General features: G+C 45.5%; 3 protein-coding genes across 4 annotated transcripts in view; 1 reads left to right on the top strand and 2 right to left on the bottom strand.

Annotated features, from left to right (window-relative positions):
- Mak (male germ cell associated kinase) overlaps nt 1-1,187 on the top strand; it is a 46,226-nt gene extending 45,039 nt beyond the window's left edge. Inside the window, exon 14 of the mRNA XM_032884649.1 lies at nt 542-1,187. Coding sequence (XP_032740540.1) covers nt 542-696 — 155 coding nt within the window. The 3' untranslated portion in view covers nt 697-1,187. The remainder of the gene's footprint in view (nt 1-541) is intronic.
- A 3,431-nt stretch (nt 1,188-4,618) lies between these two features.
- On the bottom strand, nt 4,619-10,783 carry Tmem14c (transmembrane protein 14C). 2 transcript variants are annotated; one of them, XM_032884915.1, is made up of 6 exons: nt 10,668-10,783; nt 9,866-9,924; nt 9,300-9,376; nt 8,641-8,742; nt 5,977-6,064; nt 4,619-5,072 (listed from the first exon to the last, which is right to left on the bottom strand). In XM_032884915.1, the coding sequence occupies exons 2-6, from the start codon at nt 9,886-9,888 to the stop codon at nt 5,018-5,020; spliced, it is 345 nt and encodes a 114-aa protein (XP_032740806.1). In that variant the 5' UTR covers nt 9,889-9,924; nt 10,668-10,783; the 3' UTR covers nt 4,619-5,017. The 2 variants fall into 2 exon arrangements, with proteins under 2 accessions (XP_032740806.1, XP_032740807.1); XM_032884916.1 differs by having other exon boundaries at nt 10,492-10,745.
- Nucleotides 10,784-13,231: 2,448 nt separating this feature from the next.
- On the bottom strand, nt 13,232-24,827 carry Pak1ip1 (PAK1 interacting protein 1). Its single transcript, XM_032884803.1, has 10 exons — nt 24,367-24,827; nt 21,292-21,454; nt 17,829-17,949; nt 17,680-17,754; nt 17,157-17,209; nt 16,616-16,761; nt 16,434-16,531; nt 14,810-14,909; nt 13,833-13,956; nt 13,232-13,724 (listed from the first exon to the last, which is right to left on the bottom strand). Exons 1-10 carry the CDS (start codon nt 24,448-24,450, stop codon nt 13,540-13,542), a joined length of 1,149 nt encoding a protein of 382 aa, XP_032740694.1. The 5' UTR covers nt 24,451-24,827; the 3' UTR covers nt 13,232-13,539.
- Nucleotides 24,828-27,964: the final 3,137 nt, after the last annotated feature.

Genomic DNA, 27,964 nt, shown 5'->3' with positions numbered 1-27,964 from the left:
GACTACAGAAGCTCATATATGGATAGCTCCATGAAACCAGAGTTCCACGCAGTCCCAAGTATGTCCTTAGTACCGGTGCGATGTTTGATTGTGTGAGATTAGTCACCGCCACACTGAATGCTGCTCACTGACTAAGGAGCCACGCATGTCTCTCGGTCTTTTTACCCCAAGTTAGCTATCTAGCTAAGAGCTGCAGTATCTGAACGCCATGGAAAATTCTAGTAAATGCCCACCTAATATTCCACTAGGGGTTTTGCTTGAGGCAGCATGATTGGCAACACCTCTAATCAGCCTTGGCAGAGTGAAGATGAGCTGACCCTCGCTGGGGCCAGCCTTGGCTACATAGTGAATTCCAGACCAGTCTGAGCTACATAGCAAGAACTTGCCTCAGAAAATAAAGACACCAGATTCAAACTAAACATAAATCTTCACCTTTGCTCCTTAGCTTCCAAAGTCAAATCCAAATGTCCCTACACATTGAAGATGAATTGCTTTATTTTGAATTTGATAATCAAATACATGAAATTCTGATCTCTTTCAGACTATACCTGGAGCACAAAAACTGGCCGAGGCCAGTTTTCAGGACGAACTTACAATCCCACAGCCAAAAATCTCAATATTGTGAACCGCACACAGCCAGTCCCCTCGGTGCACGGGAGGACAGACTGGGTGGCTAAGTACGGAGGCCACCGGTAGGAGAAGTGGAAGCCTGAAGCATTGCTCCGTAGAGGACAATCACGCCCCTTGATCCTGGGAGACGTCTACAGAGTCTATTTCTACCGAGTTCCACAGGACGCACACAACCGTGGGCGCCTCAGAGACCGGAAGTCAGCTCCCGATTTCTTCCTTTTCCGGAAATGCAATGCATTTTCTTAACTTGTGGCCAGCAGTGCTGATGCAGCACCGTGCTGAAACTTTTGAGCGGGACTTTTAAAGAGTATTGAATAAATTATTTGCCAAAGTATCAAGTATTTGATCTACCAATTCCTAGATAAATACACAGGCTTTTAGAGCACTTCTCTGGGAAGTGAGTACAAAGGCTTCACTCCCGCCTGCTGTGTAGTAGCCTAGGTAAGCTATTGAGGCCCTGGACCTGACTGATTTGCCTCAGCTCTCTTTTCATAGCGGTGAGGCAGGCTCCTGGGGCTGAGTTACTGGGCTGACCTGGCAGAGGGTCTATCCTCCCACCTTGGCAATGTTGTCAGAAAGATGGTGACTACCTTTCAGTTTTCTACATTTGAAACAGTGAGGCCAGTTGGCAGGCACATTTTAGAGAGAGATCTTTCTTAAAAACAAACCTCTTTCCAACTTCTATCAGAGTACGCCGGTCTGGCTTTAGTACTGTGGTCGGACCTTGACCAAACTGTGAATTCACAATGACTCTAGCTCGGTGAGTTAGTTCCACATTAATCACACCACAGTTCTCTTGTCATCTCCTCATTGAGAATGTCCTTGAAACCGCATCTGATGCTTGTCCATCTGACCCTCCCAACTCCTGTTTCCCTGTATTCCTACGTGACACAGAGGGGAAGTGTGCCAGCTGGTCCTCAGGCAAACCCTTGCTGCTGCAGGTCACTGACAAGCCTCTGACCTTCACATTAGAGCCATGGGGCAAACGCACCCAGTTGCCCTGGCAGAGTTTCATATGGTTCATTGTTTCTACTTTTATACCAAATTGGTTTTTTTTAATATTTTGAAGTTAGGACTACTTTAAACCTGCCACTCACTGGGCTGGGCATGCTTAGTACTGTATATTCTTCTGAAAGAATAATGTTATTACCTGCTGATATTTTTATGTATTTATGGCTATGTAACAGATGCTGACGGAACTGGCATCATCTTATGGGCACTGCCCAGAAGCACATTATCAAATCATATATTTTTGTATAGAAGATATAGCTGCTCATATTTTACATGTTTAAAATGTTAAGACTTGAAATAGTAATTTATCCTGATGCATATGTGTATTTGTACAATTTAATTGTCTCGAAGCTAATAAAACTTCCTTGGTGTTTCTGAGAAACATGAACTCTCTGAATACATATATGGTTAACTAGTGCATTTTTTCTATCATTAAACTTTCTATTCAGTGGTCCATTTCCTCGTGGTTGTCTTTCTTTTTCTTTTTTCTTTTTTTTTTTTTAACTCAGCATACAATGTGTTCAGTATATTCTGACATTTTTTTTAACAATGTGTTCTTGTGGGTCTCCCCTTTCCCACCCTCCCATCCCTTTCGCTGCTCTTCCCACACCACTCCCTGTCTTCCTTTCCTCACGTGTCCTTCTGCCCACTCCCACCCACCCTCATCAGCCAACGAGACCCTCTCTGGGTCTCCTTTCAAGGTCTGTGGACTTTACCTACCCTCACACTGTCTTGCATGCACACATGTATACATTACAGGCTAGGAGACACAGCAGAGGTAGAACATGCAGTTTTAACCTGTTTGGACCCTCTCCATTGATACTGTACTTTCTAGAACCATCCATTCTCCTGAAAATTTCATGTTTTGTTATGACTGGATAACTTTCCTATTTTCATTATCCACTCACTGTTGATGATCTGGGCTGAGTCGTTGCGCTTCCTTGCTGTCTTTAGTACAGCAGCGCCCAGTATATGTGTATGTCTCAGGCGGCACGGGACGGACCTTTCCAGGGGGTGTCGCTTTGTTTTGTAGCCGTTTCAGGTTTAGAGTATGAATTCCCATGTGGCCAGCCTTTCATCCTCCCACAACTTTCCCTATTAGCAACAGCTTACGTTACTACAGTGCCTCTCTTCCTCCCTTCTTCCCTTCGTCCCTCCTTTCCTCCCTCCCCTTCCCCTCTTCCTTGTACCCCTTCTATGGAACCCAGGGCTTTCTACATGCTAAGGAAGTGCCCTACCACTAAGCCACACTGCCAGCCCCTGGAATCCATATTTAATGTCTAACTCTTCTGTTTCTAGAATGTCCCATAGCTGGAATCACGGTATATGTTACTTTTCCCAGACTGGCTACTTCCACTTCGCAATTACGTATTTAAAGTTCCTCCATGTGTCTTAGCTCCATAGCTTTTTTTTATTGTCACTTACTAAAGGACATCTTCATCGAGTCCATATTTGGGCAGAGCAATTGCAATTTCAAGTCCTCTCTGGGACATAAAACAAATCCAAAGCCAGCCTCAACTTTTGGCAAGACCCTACCTCAAACTCAGCTCAAGCAGAGCTGGGAACAGCTCAGTGGTAGAATGCTTGCCTGGCACGCTCAAAGCTCGGAATCCAACACCAGTGCCACAGAATGATGAAAAATGGTATCTTCTCAGCCTTGTTTCTCTTCCTGTACAAAGCCAACACGAACAGGGTATGTTTTAGCTCACGGGTCTGGAGGTATTGACCAATACCCCAGCAGCCCCACTGCTTTGCACACTGGCCTAACACACCTGAGGCCCAGGGTTGGAAGCTCAGCACCGCCACACAGAATCAAAAGAACAAAATGAAGGGAAATAAAGAAGGAGCACACCATTATTGCTAAGGTTATCTGGTGCATGCAAGGCCCTACTTTTGATCCTCAACACCACACACAATACTCAAGCTGGGAATGGTGACACACCTGTAGTGCCAGGCACTTGGGAGGCTGAAGCAGGGGAATTATTTGATCTTAACCATACACAACCAGCCTGGGCAACATGGCATAACCACACCTCAAAATAATCACTTAAACCTGCTTCTCTGAAGAATGCAGCCACCATGCACCACTCAATTGTAAATGGGTTTATTATTTTATTTATGCCATGGACTTGGAACAACTACATGTGGAAGGTGATCGCTGTGACAAGGAACTAAGGAATCGTCTCAGATCTAACCAAAGTATTTGTGTAACAGCCCTGGCAAGCACCTGTTCTTTTAACACAAGTCAGATCTGGGGTCTCAGATGAGAAAATGAGTTGGGACTCCATTTCAGAAACATGCACTCCAGAATACAGTGCCCTGATCAGCTGCACAGAATTCTGGGCATTATAGTTCAAGAATGCTAAGTTTTAGTCATGTACACCTATAATACCAGCACTTAGGAAATGAAGAATTGTGAGTTCAACACCACCCTGGGGTACATAGCAAGATCCTTCCTTAAAAAAACAAAAACAAAAACAAAACAAAACACACATATATGTCACGATAGATCCTATCTGTTATAAACATCATACAGGTATTCAAAACTTGTATTTAAGGGTGGACTGGACGGGAGGCACATCTCTAATCCCTAGCACTGGAAGGTAGGGACAGGGTGGTGAGCAGAGGTAGGCAACTCAGAATTACAAAGGGAAACTGTATTTGAATACGCTAAGGCTGCTGGTAAGACACATAGGCAGAGATGTGACGCTATGTTCCTGTTTTTATTACACAGGCCTAGCTTAGAAATTCTCAAAGGGTTTTGTGTGCATGTTTGTTTGTTTTGGTTTTAGTTTTTTTGAGACACAGTTTCACGTAGCACAGGTTAGCTTCAAAGTTACAAAACTGAAGATGACCCTGAACCCTGGATCCTCCTCCTACTTCTACATCTAAGATGCTGGGATTACAGCCATGCCCACAACCAATCAACCTCTCAGGCTACATCCCAGACACCTCTGACAAAGGTGACATCAGAGAATTGTTCTTAATAGAAAACTTTATTTTCACTGATAATGTTGCCGTAACATAATTTCATAGCAGACCTGTGCAAAAGATCCCACATCACAAACGTCACCAAGAGATTTCACAACTTCCCGGCAGGACATGTAGCTCTGGGCCCCCAGTGTTGACACCCAACATTTTACCCCTTTATCTAGTAGTACAGAGAGTCGAGACATCATGACACAAGAACAAGCCACATGAAGGCAGTGTGAGCTCTGAGGTCAGACACTCGCCGTCTCTGAACGGTCACTACAGTAACCACGTCTTCGCCTCCACGTGCTCAGTGTAGGTCTTTGCTGTTCTTATCCCTTCAGCGTGGTAATGTGGAGGTCTGGAGAGTGTCAACTCGTCATGAGCCCACGCAGGGCTATGGCTACTACGGATGGGGTGAACTCAACATACTAAGTCCAAGTTTGGCAACCATCAGCAAACTGTTCAAAGGAAAAAAAAGTCATCAGGAAAAGTACACAATGGTGACTTTGTTTTTTTTTTTAAAGGAACAAAGTGTGCAGGTCCCTCACAACTGTGTGTGAGAAGTGCTAAAATAAAACACACACACACACACACACACACACACACACACACACACACACACCCCGAGGAAGTAGAGAAAAACCACGCCTAGTCTTGACAGTGGCACACGGAACTCCTAGGCCAATGCCAATAACTTAGAAGGCTGAAAAAGGGCAAGAGAGACCCCAGGGGCCACAGTGCTGATTCATAGCAGGTCTCCTGCCTCCTGGTTTAGTGGTTGTGACTTTGATCTGTGAAGACTTTTTTGTTTCCAATGTAAAAGACTTTGATCAATAACAATCACAGCCAAAGACAAGCAGGCGTCCACTTCCCTCAGACAAGTTTATTGTTTTGTTTTGTTTTTTTAAATTCTCCTTCTTCCGGAATGCATTTATCATACTTAAGAACTTGTCGATCTAAGACAGTTTGGTTTAAGTTTTACAATTAAAATTAGAAAATTGATTCAGTAAAAAAAAAATCCTCTTTAGCAAAACTTTCAATCAAGGACACCCATGTAGCTAAGAAATAGGGAACCAATGTGGACAGTCTCGCACAGGCACACACAAGGGCGTGTGACAATGTCATGTAGGGAAGCCTAGGACAGTCCGCAGCGCAACCTCAATCATTCTATGGTGAATGACTGCACGTAGGTACTCAATCAACTACAAAGGCTTTTGAAGACTTCGCTACTTGCGTCCAACCTAAAAATGGGAGTTGAAGTCTAGGATCAGGCACACAGCAACAGGAACACATTCCTGACTGCAGGAAACCTCTTGAGCAAAACCCTAAACACTGTCCACACAAAGAGGGATGGAAAAGTACCTGGCTCCCGCGATCAAACCTGCAGGCATAAATTTCCCAGAGTTGTAGAATCTCATCCCCATAATGCCAGCCAAAGTCCCAGACGTAGCTAAGAAAGAGAAAAGTCGACATGATCAGGTCCTACACACAAGGGACACAGACTGAAATCCCATCCACCTTTTGAGGCCCAGACTCCACCCTATGAGGGGATGGGGAGAACTAAGCTTCAATGCTGCCCACAATATTCAGGTCTGTGGACAGATACTGGCCAAGTAAGGCCCTTCACACTTGGCTATGGCTGACTCTGACTGTCCCCAGAGGCTGCTTCCAGTGCTTGGTTCTCATGTTAGGGCACTAATGCGGAGTCTGTGGAGTGGACAGATAGCACTAAAGTGGGTCCCTGAAGGCTGCAGCTGCCCCAGGTTTCTAATCTCTCTGTTTCCTGGTCCCCTGGGCTGTGAACAAGCCCTACCATCAGGACAGCTCTTTGAAACTGGGAACAACCACTCTGCCGGGCAAGTGTCATGGTGTCAGTGAGGGAGCTAATCTCCCCAAGCCCAGCAGCCTTTGGGGCCTCATTTTCAACACTCTTCTGCAAAACCCAAGTTTCGGTCATAAATGTTTTCGCTTTTTCAAAAACACCGTGTGGCTTCTTTAACCCACTGGTAAGGGTAGTACTTGCTGTTCTGACAGAAAAATGCTGACCTTAAGCGTTAAGCTAGAGACCTGACTGGACTCAACATGTCTCTACCCTTCCAGGGTTCCAAGCCTCAAGATGCAAGCCAGCTTCAAGAATCACACACGAAGTCTAATTTGTGCTACAATAAATGTTATACACACGGCCTTTGAGTCAGGGATATTACGAAAGGGTTAACTAAGGAAGCGCATACTTAGCCAGTGTCTGCAACGAGAGCAGGAATGTAGGAGCTGACAGAAGCATGTGCTAGGCTGGGGAGCTTAGTACACGCAAAGGCCCTGACTGGATGGTGCATGTGACAAGGTCATTGGTCATCTGGGCTGAGAATAGATTCTGGCCATGTGAACTAGAGGGGGAAAAAAAGGGAGCTTTGTACGGATCCAGGTCCCTGTGAGACTTGGGAAAGCACTCCACAGTCAAGGGGACAAGACTGAAGTGGATCCATGATGCGTTCGAGAAGAAGTGGAGAAAAATACAAGTGGGCTTTACAGAAGCTTCTGAAAGGGAAGGGAAAAGCCAGCGACTGAAAGGGAAGTGCACTCCAAGATCCTTCCTCATCTATACAAGTCAAAGTTGATCACATGTTCTCCTGGCTGGTTTTGGATGTCAACTTGACACAAGCTGGAGTTAATCACAGAGAAAGGAGCCTCCCTTGAGGAAATGCCTCCATGAGATCCAGCTGTAAGGCATTTTCTCAATTAGTGATCAAGAGGGGAGGGCCCAGCCCATTGTGGGTGGTGCCGTCCCTGGGCTGGTGGTTCTACAAGAAAGGGTTCTACAAGAAAGCAACTGAGCAAGCCAGGGGAAGCAAGCCAGGAAGTAACATCCCTCCGTGGCCTCTGCATCAGCTCCTGCTTCCTGACCTGCTTGAGTTCCAGTCCTGACTTCCTTTGGTGATGAACAGCAATGTGGAAAGTGTAAGCTGAATAAACCCTTTCCTCCCCAACTTGCTTCTTGGTCCTGATGTTTGTGCAGGAATGGAAACCCTGACTAAGACATGTGAACCTCATGTGTGGAGACTCTACACGGGAATACAGATAAATGATGGGCCTGAGACAAAGCCCGGGTAGGGGAGGGAAACGGAAGAGGGGATGGCCTGGCAGCTGCAGGTGTAAGGGAGACAATGGTCAGTGGTTGCTGGTTTGCCTGTTTGCTTGTTTCAATCAAGTACTCATGGGATTTCTTGTGGGGAGCAGAATGCTGGGATCAGAGGCAGAAGTGGTGTGTGAGCCGTTCCAGAGCACGATGAGGAAGCCATTCAGAAGAACTGGAAGCCAGGGCATTCTCAGTCCTCCGACAGTCCACAGCTGCCCCCTTCAGAGTGTGCAGAACTCACTCTGTGACGCTGTCAGTGACACCTTTTGGGAGGGTTAACTTTGAATGTGTTCTTACACTGTTCCTGTGAGAGGCACAGAGGTACCACACCCCTGGGCAACGGCTAGCACTCGGGTGGAGACCAAGAAAAATGTGTCAGAAAACACCATGATTAGGATAAGAAGTCATCTTCTCTTGCCCGTTCCTGCATGGGCTACACCCGGGGCACTTTATCTACAGTTCCACAGTCACATTACCTGACTTGCCCCTGAGACTAAATGCTTCCTCAATGCAAGGTCGGTCCGTGTCTTACACAATTAACTGCCTATGAAAGAGATGTCCAAATGGGGAAAAGGTTACGTGAGCTCAGGCCTTGTGAGGCGTGTGAGATTTCTCCTAAGTTTCTAGCAGGCTGTCCTCAGTATGGAACTTCAATAGTGAGCACACGCTGTCTTGCCCAGTTTAAAACAGATCTCACCGGGAAGATGGAATCCATGTTGTATGAAGCTCTTCTGTATTCAGTATACAAAACCGAAACAAACCAGGGTTCTCCGTGATGGAACCCACCCTCTGCTTGGCAGAAGCGGCTGAAAAGCAAAGAGAACCTGGCATCCACAAGCGCCAGAGTCTCACGGCCACGCAGAACACAGCAGCAGAGCCTGAGGCAAACCTACCTAGGAAAACCCACACGTTCCTGGGATCCTGAGACAGCTGGTAGGCACCCAGGCCTGCCAGGCCCCCGAAGAAGAGTCCAGCAGCCAGGGACGGCACACTACCTGGGGGGAAGCAAACAGGCATGCATCCATGTTGTGATGTCAGACATAAAGAACACACAAGACTCCCCCTCCCCTGCAGGGGAACGTTGCCCAAGAGAGGTTGTCCTCATGAAGCTTCTAACCACAGTGTTCCCAGCATGGGGGACCACAGAAGTCAGGGTCTAAAGCCCTCCCTCCTCTAGGAGGTGTGACTCAGCACGGTGCTTGTCTGACTCACATGAGGTCCTGGCTTGAGCCTGTGTTAAACAGACAATACAGAGGAGAGACAAGAGGTCTCCCGCTCGAGGAGCTGAAAGGCAGCATGGTGTATGGCGACGCTCGATAAGAACCCCCCACTACCACCCCTGCCTATCTGTACGTAAAGAGGGGAAAGTGCCTGGCTCAGCTCAGCCAGATAATCAGAGGCCGGTGCAGGAAGAACCAGAAGCTTGACAATGCAGGACGAACTCAAGGCCTAAAGCAAACCTGAGTCAAGCAGTCGTAGGCTTCAAGGACTCTGGGGACCCACACTTCCCTGGACTAAGCTGACCATTGTAAGAGTAAGAGGAAAGGCTTACCTGCTTTTGCATAGCCAATAATCCCACCAGTAGCCACCAGGGCCGCATAGCCGAAACCATAATAATGTAAAGGAACCCTGAAATGGCAAAAGGGAGAAGACGGTGACAGCCAAGTTTAAAATACAACCCTCGAAAATCACTGGAGGGGGCCAGCCTTGGGAATGATGTGCCCTCCCCCCTCCCCCAAAGCTGGCAACCTGAGTTTGATTTCATTACAAGGGATCCATGTAATAATAGAAGGAGAAGATCAACTCCCACAAACTGTCCTCTGACCCGGACAAACGCATACACACAAATAAATAAATGTAACTGCTTAAATCATTGGCTGGGACAGAGAGGTTGTCATTTCCAGGGTACAATCAGAAATAAAGAGAGTCGAGGTGGCAGGCTTAGTGAGAGAACTAGCCAGCAGCAGAACTCGATTCAAGTCTGGGTCCCAGGCTGCCAGTTCAAGGATCATGCCACAACCCACGCTGCCCCCTGAGCAGTGCCAAGCCAAAGGCTCGTTTCACATGTCTGGTTTTAGAAGCTCCAAGTGATTCTATTCCGAGTCATAGGGCACTTACAGTGGGCCACTGTCCTTCTGCATTGTTCAGTCACTTTGGAGACCACACCAGGCCTGCACCTGTGGAGGAGAGGTCGGAGCAGTTAAGAACACACAGGCCTCTAGCAGTCAGGAAGAAATGAGTTCAAGGTACAAGCACTGGGTGCGGATGCAACTGGCCCTTGAACACACAGCCACTGCTCGCCCTAGCTCTGCTGCCCATTGAAGGTAACCCGGTAGCAGGCAAAACACTTCCGAGTATATCAAGCGCTGGAGAGACATCAAACATTTTTATTACAACCTCCGCTCTAGCACAGGTCCACGGAGGAGAGCAGGAGTCACTGACAAGCTCTGGACTGGTACTAGGCTGTCTGTCTGTCTCATCAACTAATGGATCGCTAAATCAGAAAACAAATGGCCTATGTCTCCACTCTTTTTAGCGTCTCCAGGGATCATGGTAAACGCTACTTTCTCTGAAACGTCCTCAATACTCATCAGTTTGCAAACTTTTAGAAACTCTTGGATCCAACCCTCAGCTCCTGTTAGACTGGACTAAGGAACCAAAAAAAAAAAAAAAAAGCACGGGAACCCGAGTTGCAATTGCATTGGACGCGCTACGTCCCTACAAAGTGACCCCTGCTCTCTTACGGTTTCCGTGGCGTGGAAGAAGCGCACGCGCGTTTAGGTTTCCACTCCCGGAACCGCAGTTACAGGACGTTTTAGAGAGGTGGGCAGTCCGCTAGCTCAGCAGAGTGCACGGCAGAGCCCCGCGCGCCTGCGCGTACGGAACAATTCCAGGGTGGTAAAATCCGCAAAGAACACACCCAACACCGGAGCTGGAGCCCGGAGTCCTGCGCTGGAGGACGACGGCGGGAGCACAGGAACCGAGGTCAGGAGCCGGGTGTGTAGACGTCACGGCGCACGCTGCGTCCTAGCGGGAGGGGCGGAGCTTGGACGGATGGGCGGGACGTAAGGGGATTGGCTGAGCATCACCTTGGGCGGGGCTTTAGTTAAGGGGGATGGGCTTGGCGCTCTGCAAGAAAAGGGGGGGTGTGGCTTGGTTCCCGGTTGGGAGAGGTGTGGCTGAGGGGTCCGCACTCTGCTGATGAACCAGTTTGATACAAGGAAAATGGGATAAATAAGAGCCATCAGGCGAGAGTGCCAGGCTGGTAGAAGAGGCATATCAACCACAAATCAGAGCAACTCAAGAGTTTATGTACTGCCGTGTGCCGAGTGGAGACATTTAAACAGACAGCCAATCTATTTTTAAGAAATTTTGCCCTGGGAGAGCCTAAGCATCTACTCCTCAGGTCTTATTACAAACTAGAGTTCACCTGAGAAACCAATGAGTTTATTAAAGTTCCTTACCCAGCACGGCTGAGAGGTTTCAGGCCCTAAAACCATCCCTCTGGAAGACCCCTCGTGAATGATGGCTTCCTTATGGTTGTGTAGACTCAGTCCTAACCCTCTCCACCTATAAACTCTAGCCCTTCCTCAAGTCACATGCAATTAGGGCAGAATTCATTAAACTGAATGGGAGGCGTAGCTGGATATAGGTGAAGGGGTCCCACGACCCTCTCCACTCCTTTTATAAATGAAGGTAAGCAGTCAAGCCCACGTGGGATTTTGGCAAGCAGGCACAGCTGGCCTCATGAAGAAGGTGCCAACCTGGAGCAGACAGCAGTGCAGAACAGAAGCACACACTTCATCAGAGATGCGCTGTACCTATAGGCTCTTGGAGCACTGTGGGTCTTGCTGCAGTGGATACTCAGTCAAGGACCTAATACGGAGCTTGTGATGCCCCTAGTAATGAATTGTGAATGTTGTCTCCTGTATATCATACGCAAGTGTCTCACATAAATTTGGTGTCTGTGAATCTTGGACTATTTAACACTTTTCCTATTTACTTTGTTTTTCCTAAGATGGGGGTCTGTATTGCCCAGGTTGGCCTGGAATTCCTGGGCTCAAGTGATCCTCTCCTGAGCCTCCCCGAGTTACGGAGGCGCCAGGCTCATGCCATCTGGGTTACTACTATCCCAGCCTCATACACTTCCCCTACCTGTGCACTTCTTGGGAGACCATTCTTTGCCACTATGGATATAGCAGTGGCCGACTGCACCAAGATTCCCAGATGTCTGGAACAAAAGGATCCCCTAAGTAAACTAGGACTAGGTAGATGATATAACTCACTTCTCTAGGCACTAGGGAAAGGTCAAGGCTCCAAGTTGCAAGCAAATCACAGAATTGTTATAAGCTTGGACGTCCTGGAGATTCCAGCTAACTATATTATTGAAGCCAGCCCATGGTTGTTTTTAGCTTTTCTCTTTAGACAAGATCTCAGTCTCAAACACCCTGGATTCCCAGACCCCTTCTACCTCATGAATGCCAGGGTTACAAGGATGCGCACATGCGCAATTGAAACATTAAGTTTACATACAACTCCTTCCAAAGCCAAGTTATCTTTTATAAGAAAACCAAACTCTTGTCACAGATTACTTTGTGGGTGGGGACGGGAGAGGGAGCACATGTTGTGGTACAAATGTGGAGGTCAGAAGTTGTGGGGAGACTGTTTTATCCTTCCACAACTGTGGGCTTCAGAAGCTGAACTCAGGCCTTTGGGCTCGGTGGTAAGTACACTCACAGCCACCAAGCCATCTTACTGGCCCATAGACTTAATCTTTTGACTTCTCCCTCCATGCCCTTGGGGCTTCCATTCCTTTAACATCTCGAGACATTCAGGCAATTGACATCCATTGAAGGTGTCATTTATGTTTGTAGCTCTATCCTGGAGCTCGCTCTGTAGACTAAGCTGGCTTTGAACTCAGAGATCTACCTGTCTCCTGCTTAAGTGCTTCTTTAAAAAGTGTGTACGGGGTTGGGGTTTAGCTCAGTGGTAGAGCGCTTGCCTAGGAAGTGCAAGGCCCTGGGTTAGATCCCCAGCTCCGAAAAAAAAAAAAGAACCAAAAAAAAAAAAAAAAAAAAAAAAAGTGTACCGCCACTTGACAAAATACGCTCTATGACGACAGTGTTTCAAGCCACAGGTCAGTCATTAAGTACCTGCAGTGTGCTAGGCTAGTTCTGAGACCATCACACACACTGACACATCTCAATCCCACACCAATCGGAACAGAGGGTTATGGTGAAACTGAGCCAACCTGGCAACAAGTGAGGTGAGATTAAGACTCATGAGAAGGTTACGAGAAGTGTTGTTTTCTTGCCCTTAAATTTGCTTGTTACCCACTGAAAAATCCCTTTCATCTACTTCTGGTGAAGACTTCCTAACAGGTCTGTGCAGGGAGAAGGGGCCAGGGGCCAGGGCGCTGGTGGCGGAAAGGGAAAGCTGACGTGCAAGGCTCTGGGTTTGATCCGAAGTATCACCAAATGAATGTATTTAAACTGTATTATTTTAAATACAGTATTTTCAGATCTTTACTTGCTCTGAACAGTAAAAAGTATACAATCACTATATACTACAATATATAATAAAATGCCATCTGCCAAAATAATTTTATCACTTAACAAAACAGAGCACCACCTAAAAGTGGTTTTTTTTTAAACTGCACATTTTCTCCAGAATGAGAAAGTTTTTTGTTTGTTTGTTTCTCACATGGGAAAGTTAAGTATAATATTTAAAAAGGAGAATTCTGTCAAAAAGACACTGTGTTGGGGAGGAGAGTCTGGGATTTGGCATGTGAGTCACATTTTCTTTTTTCTCTTCTTTTCCGACACGTTTGCCATTTTCCTCTTCTTGGCTGGCACTGGGCTATTTCCTTTAGTTGGCTGCTGGCTGCCACCAGTGTGGTCAGATTTCTCTGCATTAGGTGCTGACGCTTCGTCCTGAATTCTGTCAGCAGACTCCTTTTCGGTCGTCTTAGGTTGGTCTAAAACACATGAGACGATGCATTAAGGACTGTTTCTCCCCGTTAAGTGGAGTTATTTGGACTCTTCACCAACCCCTGAGGAACACACTGCTCAGTCTCTTCACTTACCAGGGCAGGGCTCTGTTGCTGGAGGGAGGCGCGACTTCTCGTCTGTCCCTCTGTCTAACCACACGCCAAGACACGTCAGCCTGGCACCAGTGTTGGTCTCACAGAGCAGAGATGGGGGAGCTTTCTGAAACAGAAGGGGAAGAAACCTTATGCTTACCCCAGAGGAGTTTTTGTATAACTGCTTCTCTTTCCATAACCAAATAATCTAAACTGAGTTTTGAGTACACCATTACATACCACAAGAGAGCGATTAGTCAGGGTCAGGATGAGAGCACCACGCTAGGCTTACAGACCCACCCTAAGTACAGTGTATACCACAGTCTGTGTGAACTGACGAAGTGACCCGACAATGCGTCTCATAACACAGCCCTTCCGTCAGGTAAGGCAAGCCCATGTCCTCCTGAGCAGGACACAGTGGCACTCAGAGGAGCTGACAACCATGCTTTATCGTTGCTCTGACTAGGCCACTCACAATTTCTTCAAAGGATCCAGAAGTTGTAAAATTCTTAGGACACAAATTATGTCGTCCATAGACATTCAACAGACTACATCCACAGAGTTGAGACAAAATCATTCTGAACTGAGACTACAAGGCGCGTAAAGGAGTCTGGTTATCTGGTCACCACTCTGGTAGCTCCACAATCAACCCAGACTTTCGAATGGACTTTGGTAATGGCAATCTTCTTCTCTAGTATTTCTCTTTAAGATAAAGATGACCCCATACACAAAAACAGCAGGCCAGGTTTTCACGATCAGGTCTAAGACCCGCTCTTAATTCGCTCAGAGCCTCAGGCAGGTCTGCAGTAACCCCAGCTTTACAACTCTAATACAGGTTATGACAGGAAGAGACTTAAAAGCTTAAGGATCTATGTTTTCTGAATCTTAAACAAACACTCTGCTAACTTAAAGTAATGCCTTACCATTATATCACGGTGTAATAAGACAACAGTCAAGCCTGCACTGTAGTTAACACTGACCTTATCCTGCGTAAGTGTCCACATTTTGATGAAGCCATCATTTGATGCTGTGACAAGAACGTGATGGTCTGGGATTTCAAAACTGACCATGTCTTTTACCCTAGGGAGAAACATCAATGCTGGAGATCATTTCTTCTAGAGGGCATGATATCATAAACACATCCTCTTGCTTTACCAATGTTTCAAGTGTTTCCAAATCATTCAGTGAACAGCAGCCTAAGATCTAACAAATGCTGCATATTCCCATTGAGTTATTTTCAGGCTGAATTGTGAGGAAAAACTGTCCATATCTAAAGAGAAGTGACAACCACAAATGCTCAGGAAATCCAGGAGTCCAGGAAATAAGGATATGCAGGATGAAGCCTGGAACTAAGCAACTGCACGTCCAGACAGGAGAGAAGCTGACTACAGGCTCATGAAGAGGAGAGAAGAATGGGTTTCTCCAACTCCAGGGCAAGCACCACTTCTAGTCTATGCTGCCTTTTAGTTTCTGGATGGCCTAACACACCACTCACCTTCCATTTCTACTGGACAAATGTTTCAGATGGAAGTGAAACATGCTATTTCCAGGTCTAAAAACCCTTAAAACTGTAAATTTACTACAGAGTAACACTGATGGAACTGGCACAATGGCTCCCTGACATCAATCTCTAAAACACTATTGAATGCAAAAGGAAAGACCCAGCCCATAGCACTTGTCTTCTGTCCTACACACACACACTGTAGGGTGCCCCCAGACACTATCACAGACGCACAGCACGTGATTACAACAGAAGAATTAAAACCACAGAGTGGGGATACAAATGGACACAGACCAGTGCCGAGGTGACATGGTGGCTCTATGGCCTGTCAGCCTTTCAAGTTTTCTAAGTAAACAAAGTAAACAGGCCCGGAATGAAGCTCACTTAACAAAGCCATTCGGCCACTTCCTTACTACAGTGTGTCCAGGGAACACAGGCCCCCGACTGCTTAGATTATCACTGAACAAGCAGGGAAGGAGCACTGTCAGGAACACATTGACACCGGTTTCCTAAAACAAGCTTGCTCTCTAATCTGGGGATGCACTGCCTGTGCACTCGCTGAAGGACTGGATGTTTACACAGACACGGGTTTCTCAAAACAACCATTCCCAGAAAGCCAGAACTGAGACATAGCTGATGGGCCACACTGGTGTAAAATGTTACATGCTATTACCCTTCTCAAAATTATACTAAAGAAAAAGGGCACATTCCATGTCGTTTGCTGTCCAGGTTTGGGAGAGCTCCCTTAAGTGTGGAATGAGGAAAACTGCAGGGGAAAGGGGAAATGGGCAAAGGAATTTTAAAAAGGACAAGAGCGGTCAGAAACAAAGCTCAACATTGCTTAGCTTTTGCTTAGCTCAAAAGGACTTGCTACACCAACCCTCTCGCATTACGAAATTCAGGGAGATGACAGTTCCATCATCTCCTTAGATGCCAGCAATCATGTGCATGTCATATCTGTTAACCCCTCTTTCTCATAACACACACACACGCACACAGAGATACACACAGACACACACACGGAGATTTATGAAAGTACTGACTGTTAACATTCAGTAAGAATACATACACACAGACTGCTTCAAAAAAAGAAAAAAGAATACCTGTTTTCATGAGCTTTAAATTCACAGAGGCACACTAGGGAATCACAGTCAAAAAACCTTACAACTTCTTCATCTCCAGCCACTGCGAGGACAGAGTCCTAGGAAAAAGAAAAAACAATGCCCAGAATGCCCTCAGGAATTCTCACACCTCGAAACTGCCAGCCCTGCTTCCCGGAACTCACTGAGAGAAAGGTAACGGCAGAGATCCTCTTTCCATTTGTGAGGGTGCCGCTCACAGACGCCGTGTCCAGATGATAGACATCCACTTTATTCATCACAACAACTACGTACTTCTCTCCGTTTGGGGACCACTCCACTATGTGAGCATCTGTAAGGCAAAAATGTTTTTATCTTCGGCTGGAGAGATGGCTCCGCTCTTCTGGGGAACCTGGCTTAGTGCCCAGCACCCACACAATGGTTCACAACCATCTGTAATTCAAGTTCCGGGGGATGTGATGTCATCTTTTGGTATCCAAGGTTCCAAGGACCCAAGTAGTACACAAACATACATGTGGGCAAAACACCCATTCACATAAAATAATATATAAAAATGTGTCTGCATACATTCATAGTTATTGTAAAAAGTGAACATAAAATAATGAATATATAAAAATGTGTCTGCATACATTCATAGTTATTGTAAAAAGTACACATAAAATAATAAATACATAAAAATGTGTCTGCATACATTCATAGTTATTGTAAAAAGTGCAAAATACTCACTTTGCTTTATGTTTTTTATGAAAGCTGATCTTCCCTCTACAAGATTCCACGTTCTGCAAAACAGAAGGCTTGTGTACAGCATGATCATTATGTCACTAAGTGGGACAAAACAAGCACAACAGGCCTCCATACAGGACAATCTCACTATTTACTCTGTAGACATTTGTCTGTATTTTTCTTCCAGCATGATTAAAGCTCAGCTCTAAGCATTTATCTCCTAAGATTTCCCTTCAGGGTCCCTCTCCTCCTCAACTTGCTGTGTAGACCAGGCTGGCCTCAGATTCAGAGACCAGTCTGCCTCTGGCCCCTGAATGCTGGGGTTAAATATGTGTACCACCTTGCCTGGCCAATACGGACTGTTCCTACATCACCTTTATGAAATAGTTCACTGACTTTCTATTTTGCCCTTGTTATTACAGTAACTTAAATGGCTGAAAATTTCAGAACAACATGGACACAGTATTTTGTTATTACTAAGTAAAAAATATATTAGTAAAGACGCCCTTGGGCATTTATAACTTACCTTAATGTCTTATCAGTACCAACAGACAGAGCCAACTTGCCAGACGGGTGGATAGAAAGGAAGGTCACATGTCCCCTAAAAGGAAACCGACAGTCAGGCCTCGGCTTGAGTGGCCTTGCAAGACTGCCCACAGGAGCGCGTGGCCTCACCTGTGAGCTTTAATGGACTTCAGGCACTCCCATTTCTTTGCATCCCAGACACAGATGAGCCCGTCTTCTGCTCCACTGATTAAGTGCCGGCTGCCATAGAATTTCAGGCAAGTTACTGTGCCTGTGAAAAAGCAAGAGAAGCGAAATTAATCCATTTCTGACTGGAAGCTCAGGAAGATGATTGCAGTTTGGAAGTGGCTCTGAGAACACACAGACCCATGTTCAATCTGTAGTACCACGAAAAACACCTTAGTACTACAGAATCATACCTTAAAGGTTTAGGTAAAGAATTCAAGTTTTTCTTATTAAAACCAACAGTTTTCATTTGCTTTGGTGGCTCTGGGAGACTAAACTCAAGAGCCTCGGTACATACTAAGCAGGGTATAATACTGTAAGGCAGCAGCTTTAGGCTGGGCAGAGCTGGCGCATACCTTTAATCCCGTGACAGGCAGATCTCTGAGACGAGGCCAGCCTGGTCTACAGAGCAAGTTCCAGACAGCCAGGGCTTTACAGAGAAACCCTGTTTCGAAAATACAAAGTCAAAAAGAGAATGCAGCTTTAAGTGTATGCAGATGTTTCAGCACGCGGAGCCATGACTCCTACTTTCTAAGTCTGAGCCACCTATCCAATCACGACTAATGGCCAGTTGTGGTTTATGTCTGCACTCTTCTCATTTACTGCCATCAGAAGTTACTGCTATCAAATGTTACTGGTCCAGCTCTGTGGCTAACAAACCTTCCTTAATCGTTTCAATCACTTCAGAACCTTCACTTCCTAACACCAACTGAAGCCTTGTTCTCCCAAACCTTCCTCTCCCCAATCAAATACTAAAAGACCAAGGAGGGTGGTGATGGAAAACATTACAAACCTCTGGCCACAAAGCTGTTCAAAGCCCACCTCCACCTTTGCAATGCCTTTGAAGTCTGTAGGAACTGGACAGCAGCCACAGTTCACTCTCCAAGAACACACTGCTCCTGCAGAGCTGAGTGACCGTAACATGGGCCATGCACAAGGCCCACAAGGCCTCAACACTGACGATTTGGTCCTCTGCAGAATGTAACTGAAAAGACCTGGCCACTGTTTCCATCTCTTCACCTCCTGTCATCCTCTAGTAACTCTACCTCCTCATGGCTGCTCCTTCTATCCAGGACTCCCACCTACCCCAAGACAAGAACTTACCTATTACTATTTGAAAAGAACGGGACTTATACAAGGCAGGGAGGAGAGCAGGGTCCCTACTGCACGCATCCGTCTAAGTCCTTTCTGACTGCTGAATGTGTAACCTTGCATGGAGAGGTTACTCAGAGCCCAGCTTCAGCTGGAGAGTGAAGCACTTGGCAAAGATGCTCTGCAACTCTGCTAGAAGCAAGTGTCTATCATTCCAATTTAAATCCTAGAAACCAATACGCGGTGCATAACCTTAAAACATTAAAGGGGAAGAAAGGGGCTTATTCTAATATGCCTTTCTTAATGGGAGAAGCTCTGGCTAAGCTCCTCAAGCTAAATACAAATTAAATGAATGCTGAGCTCTCCTCTGCCTTTACCTTCACCTGTTACATGGAAAATGCGACTAAATAAAAACCAGTTACTCTCCTCATCCCTGCATCTGCCTCTATGTTGGGCAACCTTGCACAGGCAGTGTGCAGTGCCTCCTCCCTGGCCCTCTGCTCCTTTGTTCTTTACTCCGGCACGCCTCAGGTCCTCTGTGGTAAGCAGGCTGCAGGTGCACTGAGACTACAGAAAAGCCTGCCTACCTCCCTGCCTGATAGGACAGGAAAGCGACCTAAGGATAAGGACCAACTTTTCCCTTCATTTGTGTGGTAGTTTCAGCAAAAATGGCACCCACAGTTCATAGGGAAAGGCACAATTAGGAGGTGGTGGTGGCATGGTGACACTGGGACTGCCTTGAGCACTTGAAACCTCAGAGCCCAGTATGTGTGACCTTGTTAAAAGAAGTGTGGCACTGGGGTGGGCTCTGAGGTTTCAAGTGCTCAAGGCAGTCCCAGTGTCACTTGCTCTTCCTGCTGCATGTCAAATCTGGAAACCCCCAGCAACCTTTGCAACACCATATGTGTCAGCATGCCACCATGCTTCCAGCCATGACAAGAACAGATTGAACCTCTGAACCATAAGCCATTCCTAATTAAATGTTTTCCTTTATAAGAATTACTGTGATCATGGTATCTCTTCACAGCAATAGAAACCCTACATGAGACAACTTCTTTTCCCATCACAGACTCTGGACACGGTAGAGACATTCATCAATCAGTCCGAGATGGAACTGAATTCAACTATAAAGTGGTAATACCCCCACGTATCCTAAAGGCTATAACTTTGGGGTGGTTTAAACAAGAATACCTCATCCCCCTAGTTCATACATTGGCATGCTTAGTCAACAGGGAGTAGAAGTGTTTGAGAAGAATGGTGAAGATTAGGAGACATGTCCCTGGGAGTGGGCTTTGAAAGGCCCCACGTCTCTGCTGCCTGCAGTTCAGCTCAGCTACAGCTCCATTGTAGAGGGTGAAAAGTCCCCGCGAGAACACACAGCTTCTTTCCAAAGGAAGGCCTGTGGCTGCTCTCCTGGAATGCTGGGGGAAGTGTAGTTCACAACCTGGTAATGCTTTGCTACTTGTTGATCCAGGCTCTGCTGTATCCCCAATCAAGTTTGTTTATGCCAGACTTGCCCCACCTCCCTAAAACCTGAGTCTACTTCTAGGCCAGAAAGTCATCCTTGTCAGAGATATCACTTGTGCTTCCAACAGCCCAAGGGACCTCTATGCTGTCTTAGAGCTAGGCCAGTGCTGGCGCCCACAGGGTGTGTTTACCTCAGTCATTCTCCACAGGCCCTACACTTGAGCACTGATTCGAAGTCAACAGAACCATCTTATGAAGAAGCCATCTTGACTTTGTAAAGATCTCCAACGTAAACATGTCTTAAGCTTTGTTGTACACATGGGACAGAGTTAACTGGATTTTTTTTTTCTGTTTTTAAGATTTATTTATTTTATGTGAATATCTTGTAGCTGTCTTCAAACACACTAGAAGAGGGCATCTGATCCCATAACAGATGACTGTGAGCCATCATGTGGTTGCTGGGAATTGAACTCAGGACCTTTGGAATAGCAGTCAGTGCTCTTAACCGCTGAGCCATTTCTCCAGCCCCGGAGTTAACTAGTAACCAAAGACTTTTTTCAAAACTTTGGCGTGCTTAAATATGGCTAAAAAAATGAACTGGTGCCAGACTCTCAAAGTTTGGCCCAGCACCAGTTGCCTAAATCATGTTGAACTGTGTTTCATTATTTCTCACACACACACACACACACACACACACACACACACACACACACACACACACACACACACCCCTGTGAGCGAGCCCCCAATTAACTGAACACTTTCTTCTGTAAGAGACGCCTGGATCAGGGTGCGTCTTCACTGCGGCAGGACACTCGGACAGACTTACCACTGTGATGCACCAGAGCCCCATGCTCCACCTTCTTTTTCATGTCATAAATGTGAATGGTCTCATCTTTGCTGCCAGTGACCACATAGCGATTGTTGGCTGCCACCGCCGACAGGGAGGCAGTGTGCGCATGGTGAGTGAAGTCAGCCACAGGAGTCCATGTCTGAGAAAGAAACACGTAATCAACAGCACAGTCACATCACAGTTCTCTGAAAATATAGTTCCACGATCTGAAAGGCAAGCAGCAGATCCCGCGAGTGGAGAAAAACTATGTAATGCGAGTGGAGAAAAACTATGTAATAATACACAGATTAAAGGGCAGAAAGGACCCAAGAGCTGAATAAGGAGTGTAAGGAGAGGAGAACTCAGGAACATGCCTCCAGATCCCAGTGATGTAGATCCCACAGACGTCCATGTCAGTAATTTATTCAAATGTTCAACTTTTTATGTAGATTCATTTCAATAACTGCCCACTTTCTCTATGTCTATGTAACTATTCTATTATTATATATACTCGATACCACTATGGGTAGTAGAAAAAACAATAAACAGAGATGTCTGTGTTCAAATACTACTTTCACTTTAAGAAAAGAGATAGAAAACAAGTTCATGTGAAGATACACAGAGATAACCATGATAAGCCCTATAAGGAAAACAATAGGATTGTATATGTATATATATATATATATATATATATATATATATATATATATATGTGTGTGTGTGTGTGTGTGTGTGTATGTTTATTTTGTGTGTGTGTGTGTGTGTGTGTGTGTGTGTGTGTGTGTGTGTGTGTGTGTAGAAGTACTACCACGAGCCCTAGAGAACTGCTAGTAATTTGTCTTGGGGACCAGATGCTTGTTACTATATACTTCTGGTTTGAGAACCATGACTGGATGAGTGCAAAGAACAGAAGAAGGCACGCACAATGCAGTGCTCTTCAAACTGAAGGAGCTCCATGGGAAATTTTATTAGCCAAACAAACCAGGGAAGAAGAAAAAACAAAACAAAACAAAAAAAACCACCCTAAAAGCAAAACCAGCAAAGTTCTTTACATATGCTTAAAGTCAGTCACTACATATCATGTCCTAAAGAACTACAGAGCAGGCAGTCCATTCATTCCTCAGGAACAGCAGGCTTCCTTTTGTCTCCCTATCTGCCCTCTCCAGGGTCTCATATTGTAGCTATGGCTGTCCTCCCAAGGTACCACGACAGCTGGCTTAAATTTAAACTCTGAATCCTCCGGCCTCAGCCTCCTGATTACAGACATGAGCCACCTGACTCTATCATGGTACAGCTTTATATCAAGACATCATGTGTTTATTCAAATTACATAAATAATATTGGTTATCTTGGTTACTGGCTAGGTTTAGAAGCAGCACCCCGAATTGTTAACAACATAAGCCTGGGAAACATCTGGAGGACCTTGACATGTTGTATTCATAAACCATGGGGGCTTTGAGCGTCTCTTGTCCTGTGAACCTCCCAACTGTTCATCTATAAAATGAGAATGCCTGGATCAGTCTCAGGGTTGCTGAATGAGTATACTTAAAAACAACAACAACGACGACAACAACAACAAAAAACCCACAGCACACACTAAAGAATTCTCAACAAAAGATTGTAGGTGATAAGTACAAATGTTCAAGAAATAATCATTAGAGTATTAAGGGATCACATTTGTTTTTTCTTTTTTGTTTGTTTCGGTATTTTTTGTTTTTTGAGTTGTTTTGTTTTGTTTTGTTTTGTTTGAGACAGAATTTCCATGTGTAAACCATCCTTGCCTGGAGATCCCCCTGCCTCTGCCGGGTTTAAGTGCTGGGATTAAGGGTGGGGGCCATTGCTCTGCTAGGTGACACTTCTAATCCTGTTTTCTATTTGACTATTATGTTGGCAATTTACTGTATCTTATTTTCATACCTGACAAAAATACATTTCTTACTGTGCTACATTTTACCTCCCTGTATTTCTTTTGCTCGCCATTCCTTCGACCAAGAAAGCTACAAGAGCAAGATCCACAGCTCTGGCACATTTCCCCCTGCCCACAGTAAATGATAAGTCTGCATCACTTTCTTCCTCCCAATCCAGTTGGAATAGTTCTTTTATATGTCATTTTTATTTTATGTAATTGGTGTTTTGACTATATAGATGTCTGTATGAGGGTATCAGATCCGTTGGTTACAGTTGTGAGCTGCCACTGTAGGTGACTGGAAATTAAACCAGATCTGGAAGAACAGCCAGCGCTTAAACCGCTGAGCCACCTCACCAGCTCTATTGAAGTTTGTTAACCAGGATTGAAACTCAGTGAAAGGTAAAGGTATTTTTACATTAGAACTTGAAGAACTATAGTAATTGTCAGTTTAAATGCACACCTTATTTTTCATGTATGTTATAAAATTGCCAGTTTTTCATGCCTTGAGAATACTTAAGTTTTTTCTTTTTAATTACCATATAACTGTATATATTTATGGAGCACAATGGGATATTTCAATGCACACATAGATCAGGTATGAAAAAGACAACCTATGTCCTCAACGATGAACTATGTCTTTGAGTTGAACATTCAAAATACTCTCCAGTAACTACTTTAAAATATACGCTTAATTGGTGTCAACTATAGTTACCTTTCAAGGCAAAAACAACAAAACAAAACAAAACAAAAAACCTCAAAATAGTCATTCCTCCCACCAAACTTCATTTCTGCAAGCATTAGCCTATCCGTCACCTCCCTAAGTTGGCCCCAACCTCCTCTGTCAACCATTCATCTACTCTCCTCTCCCCATCGACATGAACATTTTTCGTTTCCTTCTGTGGACATTTTATCTACTTTAACAAGTGAATATTAACTCATTCCGAAAAGCCTCTACTCTATAAAGAGCAGGATCTTTCTACCCAAGCTCTGAGCTCACTATCCTTCTGTCTCAGCCTCTCCAGAGCTGGGATTATCTGCATAAACCTGTCCGTTTTCCAACAAGTCCTCCACGGGGACCCAGCAATAAACGACAGACGCCACGGTTCTGGCGGGGAGGAATCAGCCCGCCGGTCCCCCGCAGCCCCGGACTCGCGGTGCCTCACCTCCCGGTGGCCACTCTGCGCGGGCCCGCGGTGCACTGTAAACCCAAACAGGACCTGCTCGTAGCTGCCAGCGACCAGCTCCATTCAGCAGCACACGTGCCTTGCCGGAGAAGCCGGCGTGGGAACCCAATGGAAGCGGAGGACCGCCTTTCGGAAGTCGGCGCGCAAATTATACGTCATCCATCAGGGGGCACCTTTTAGGCGCCTGCAAATGACAATAACGGAGTACGCTCTCGAATGTCACGTGGCTCTTCTACGACAAGCTGGAGGAATGAAGCCGCAGGAGGAGGATCGCAGAGCAGAGAAAAAAGTTGTAGCAAGCAGGCAAATCCATGGAAGCCGTGAGCTCCGCCAGCCTTCCAGAGTGGGCGGGACAGACTCCGCTAAAGCACCAATTTCCGGTGCGCCTAAGGAAGGGGCGGATCCACTTCCGGCCTCGGAGCTTGCGGTTGTTGAGACTCCCTTCGCTGTTCCTGGAGTGTGGCAGCGGATTAGGAGTCCAGAGTTAGGTTTCCTTCGATTGTAATTTTCCTACTATTAAGAGGCGGTCTCTCGCTCCGTCGCCCAGGTCGGCGCCTGCAGCTTCCCCATGGCTCGGGTCACAAGGGAAGGGTTTCCTTTTAGTGTAGAGAGCAGATTAGGGGCTTCTCTGTCGGGTCGGCCCGGGGACGATCAGGGCTCGCAGGAATCAGAGCTGGCAGTGTCCCCTCGCTGGACTGAGAGCCCGATCCTGCCAGTCCCTGTCCCGCCCGCAGGCCAAGCGGTCCAGCTCTCAGCCCTTCTTGCCTGCTGGCTTCTCGGATCTAATCAAACTGGCCCGCGTTAGGACACGCCCTGAGCCACGGGGGAAAAAGATTGTCTTCCGGGAGGAGGACAGTAGGGTTCGAAATGGAAGACTCGCATTTCCTCTAGTGTACATCACCTATGTTAAGGGCAAAGTGCAAAGGTTAATGAAAGCAACATCTTTTTTTTTTTTTTTTTTTAACTTCGAGGTTTCCATACGTTTTAGGAAGGGTCAGGGATGAGTTTTCTGAGGATGTCAAAAGTGCATACGTCATAGCGGGTGCTTCTGTCTGATCTTGACACAGGCATGGGTCGAGTTAATGGAGTCCTTAAGTACTTACTGAGACTTTATTCTCAAACACTTGTTCTCTGACGGCCGGTTTTGTTCGAGTATGAGGGAAATAATTTCACTTTGGATGTTCTGAAGATTTTTCAATTATGGGAAGGGCGGTGTTCTTCTAGTTTGGGCTATTCCACTTGCAAGGGTTTCCCTAGTCCAGTGGAAACCCTTGTATTAATTAATTTATGTACAGTTACTGCTAGTAACCCTGAGCAAGTTAGTTAATTATTTACTCCAGAGAATTACTAAAGTTGGAATATGTCTCCTTAGCTTGGAACAAAGAGGTCTGATTATTGTCCTACCTATGGTGTAATACAGTTTACGTTAGCTCACACTCATTTTTTTTTTTTTTTTCGGAGCTGGGGACCGAACCCAGGGCACTCATACTCAATTTTAATGCAATAGTATCATTTCCAAAAAATGGGGATGAGTAAAACTGTTTCAGAGTCCTGTGCTTTATTTTCTCTGTTGTTCTGGGAAACGCTCCACCCCCTCATTACCTACCTCCAGGGAAATAGCCGCTGCTGTTGGAGAAATATAAGTGTGGGTATTTTTAAAATTACAACAGAGGAAGTGTGATTGCTAAAAGTCCTTCATCTTTATTTCGTTAATTTCCTTAATCTTTTTTTTTCCCCATCTTTATTAACTTGGGTATTTCTTACTTACATTTCGATTGTTATTCCCTTTCCTGGTTTCCGGGCCAACATCCCCCTAACCCCTCCCCTTCTTTTTTTTTTTTTTTTTTTTTTTGGTTCTTTTTTTCGGAGCTGGGGACCGAACCCAGGGCCTTCGCTTGCTAGGCAAGCGCTCTACCACTGAGCTAAATCCCCAACCCCTCCTCCCCTTCTCTATGGGTGTTCCTCTCCCCATCTTCCCCCCCATTACCGCCCTCCCCACAACAATCACATTCACTGGGGGTTCAGTCTTGGCAGGACCAAGGGCTTCCCCTTTCACTGGTGCTCTTACTAGGCTATTCATTGCTACCTATGAGGTTGGAGCCCAGGGTCAGTCCATGTATATAGTCTTTAGGTAGTGGCTTAGTCCCTGGAAGCTCTGGTTGGTTGGCATTGTTGTTCATACGGGGTCTCAAGCCCCTTCAAGCTCTTCCAGTCCTTTCTCTGATTCCTTCAACGGGGTCCGTTCTCAGTTCAGTGGTTTGCTGCTGGCATTCGCCTATGTATTTGTTGTATTCTGGCTGTGTCTCTCAGGAGAAATCTACATCCAGTTCCTGTCAACCTGCGCTTCTTTGCTTCATCCATCTTATCTAGTTTGGTAGCTGTATATGTATGGGCCACATGTGGGGCAGGCTCTGAATAGGTGTTCCTTCTGCCTCTGTTCTAAACTTTGCCTCCCTATTCCCTCCCAAGTATTCTTGTTCCCCTTTTAAAAAAGGAGTGAAGCATTCGAATTTTGGTCATCCTTCTTGAGTTTCATGTGTTCTGTGCATCTAGGGTAATTCGAGCATTTGGGCTAATATCCAATTTCCCTAATTTTTTTTGGGGGGGGGGTTCTTTTTTTCGGAGCTGGGGACGGAACCCAGGGCCTTTCGCTTCCTAGGCAAGCGCTCTACCACTGAGCTAAATCCCCAACCTCCAATTTCCCTAATTTTTAATAGAGAAAGTTAGGTCCAGATCTCCCAGCTCCTGGTGGCTTGGTAGAATTAGTGTTGTAAAAATGGCTGCACTACCGCAATTAATCTACAGATTTAACATAATGTGAATTTTAATATAATAGTTGAAGAGTTTAGAAATAAAAACACTGCTGGGAGAATTATAACACCTGACCTCATATTATACTATAGTGCTATAGTGATAAAGATAGCCTGGTACTGGTGTAAAAACAGGTAGACCAATGGAATAGAGGACCTGAAAATAAAATGGGGAAGAAATGTTCACTTAATTTTTTTTTTTTTTTGGTTCTTTTTTTCAGAGCTAGGGATGGAACCCAGGGCCTTGCGCTTCCTAGGCAAGCGCTCTACCACTGAGCTAAATCCCCAACCCCTTAATTTTTACATAGGAACCAAAAAATGTACTTTGGGGGAAAAAGATAGCATGTTTAGTAATTAGTACTAGCAAAACCGGATATCTGCTTGCAGAAGAATGAAACTAGATTCATTCATACCTTTCACATTGTACAAAAAGCAATTCAAAACAGATCAAAGAATTTACAACCAGAAGTGATGATACATTTGGAAGAAAACAGAAACAGTACTTTTCAAGTACTCTTGGTGTAGTTGTTTCCGGTAGAACATCAATAGCCCAGGAACTATCCCTGCTTATCAACAGGACACATGAAATAAGGAGTCTCTGCACAACAAAGGAAGCTATGAGAACAAACAGCACACAAAATGGGACAAAAATTTACCAGCTACACTTCAAACAGTGGCCAATACCCAGAGTCTACAAAGATTTGAAATTAAATACCAAGGAAATAAAACCTCTAATCAACAGATTAGCAAATTAGTTGAATGGACAG

Source organism: Rattus rattus, chromosome 14 (assembly GCF_011064425.1).
Source record: "Rattus rattus isolate New Zealand chromosome 14, Rrattus_CSIRO_v1, whole genome shotgun sequence".
In the NCBI taxonomy this organism is placed as follows: Eukaryota; Metazoa; Chordata; class Mammalia; order Rodentia; family Muridae; genus Rattus; species Rattus rattus.
This window is presented reverse-complemented; position numbering and strand designations above follow the sequence as displayed.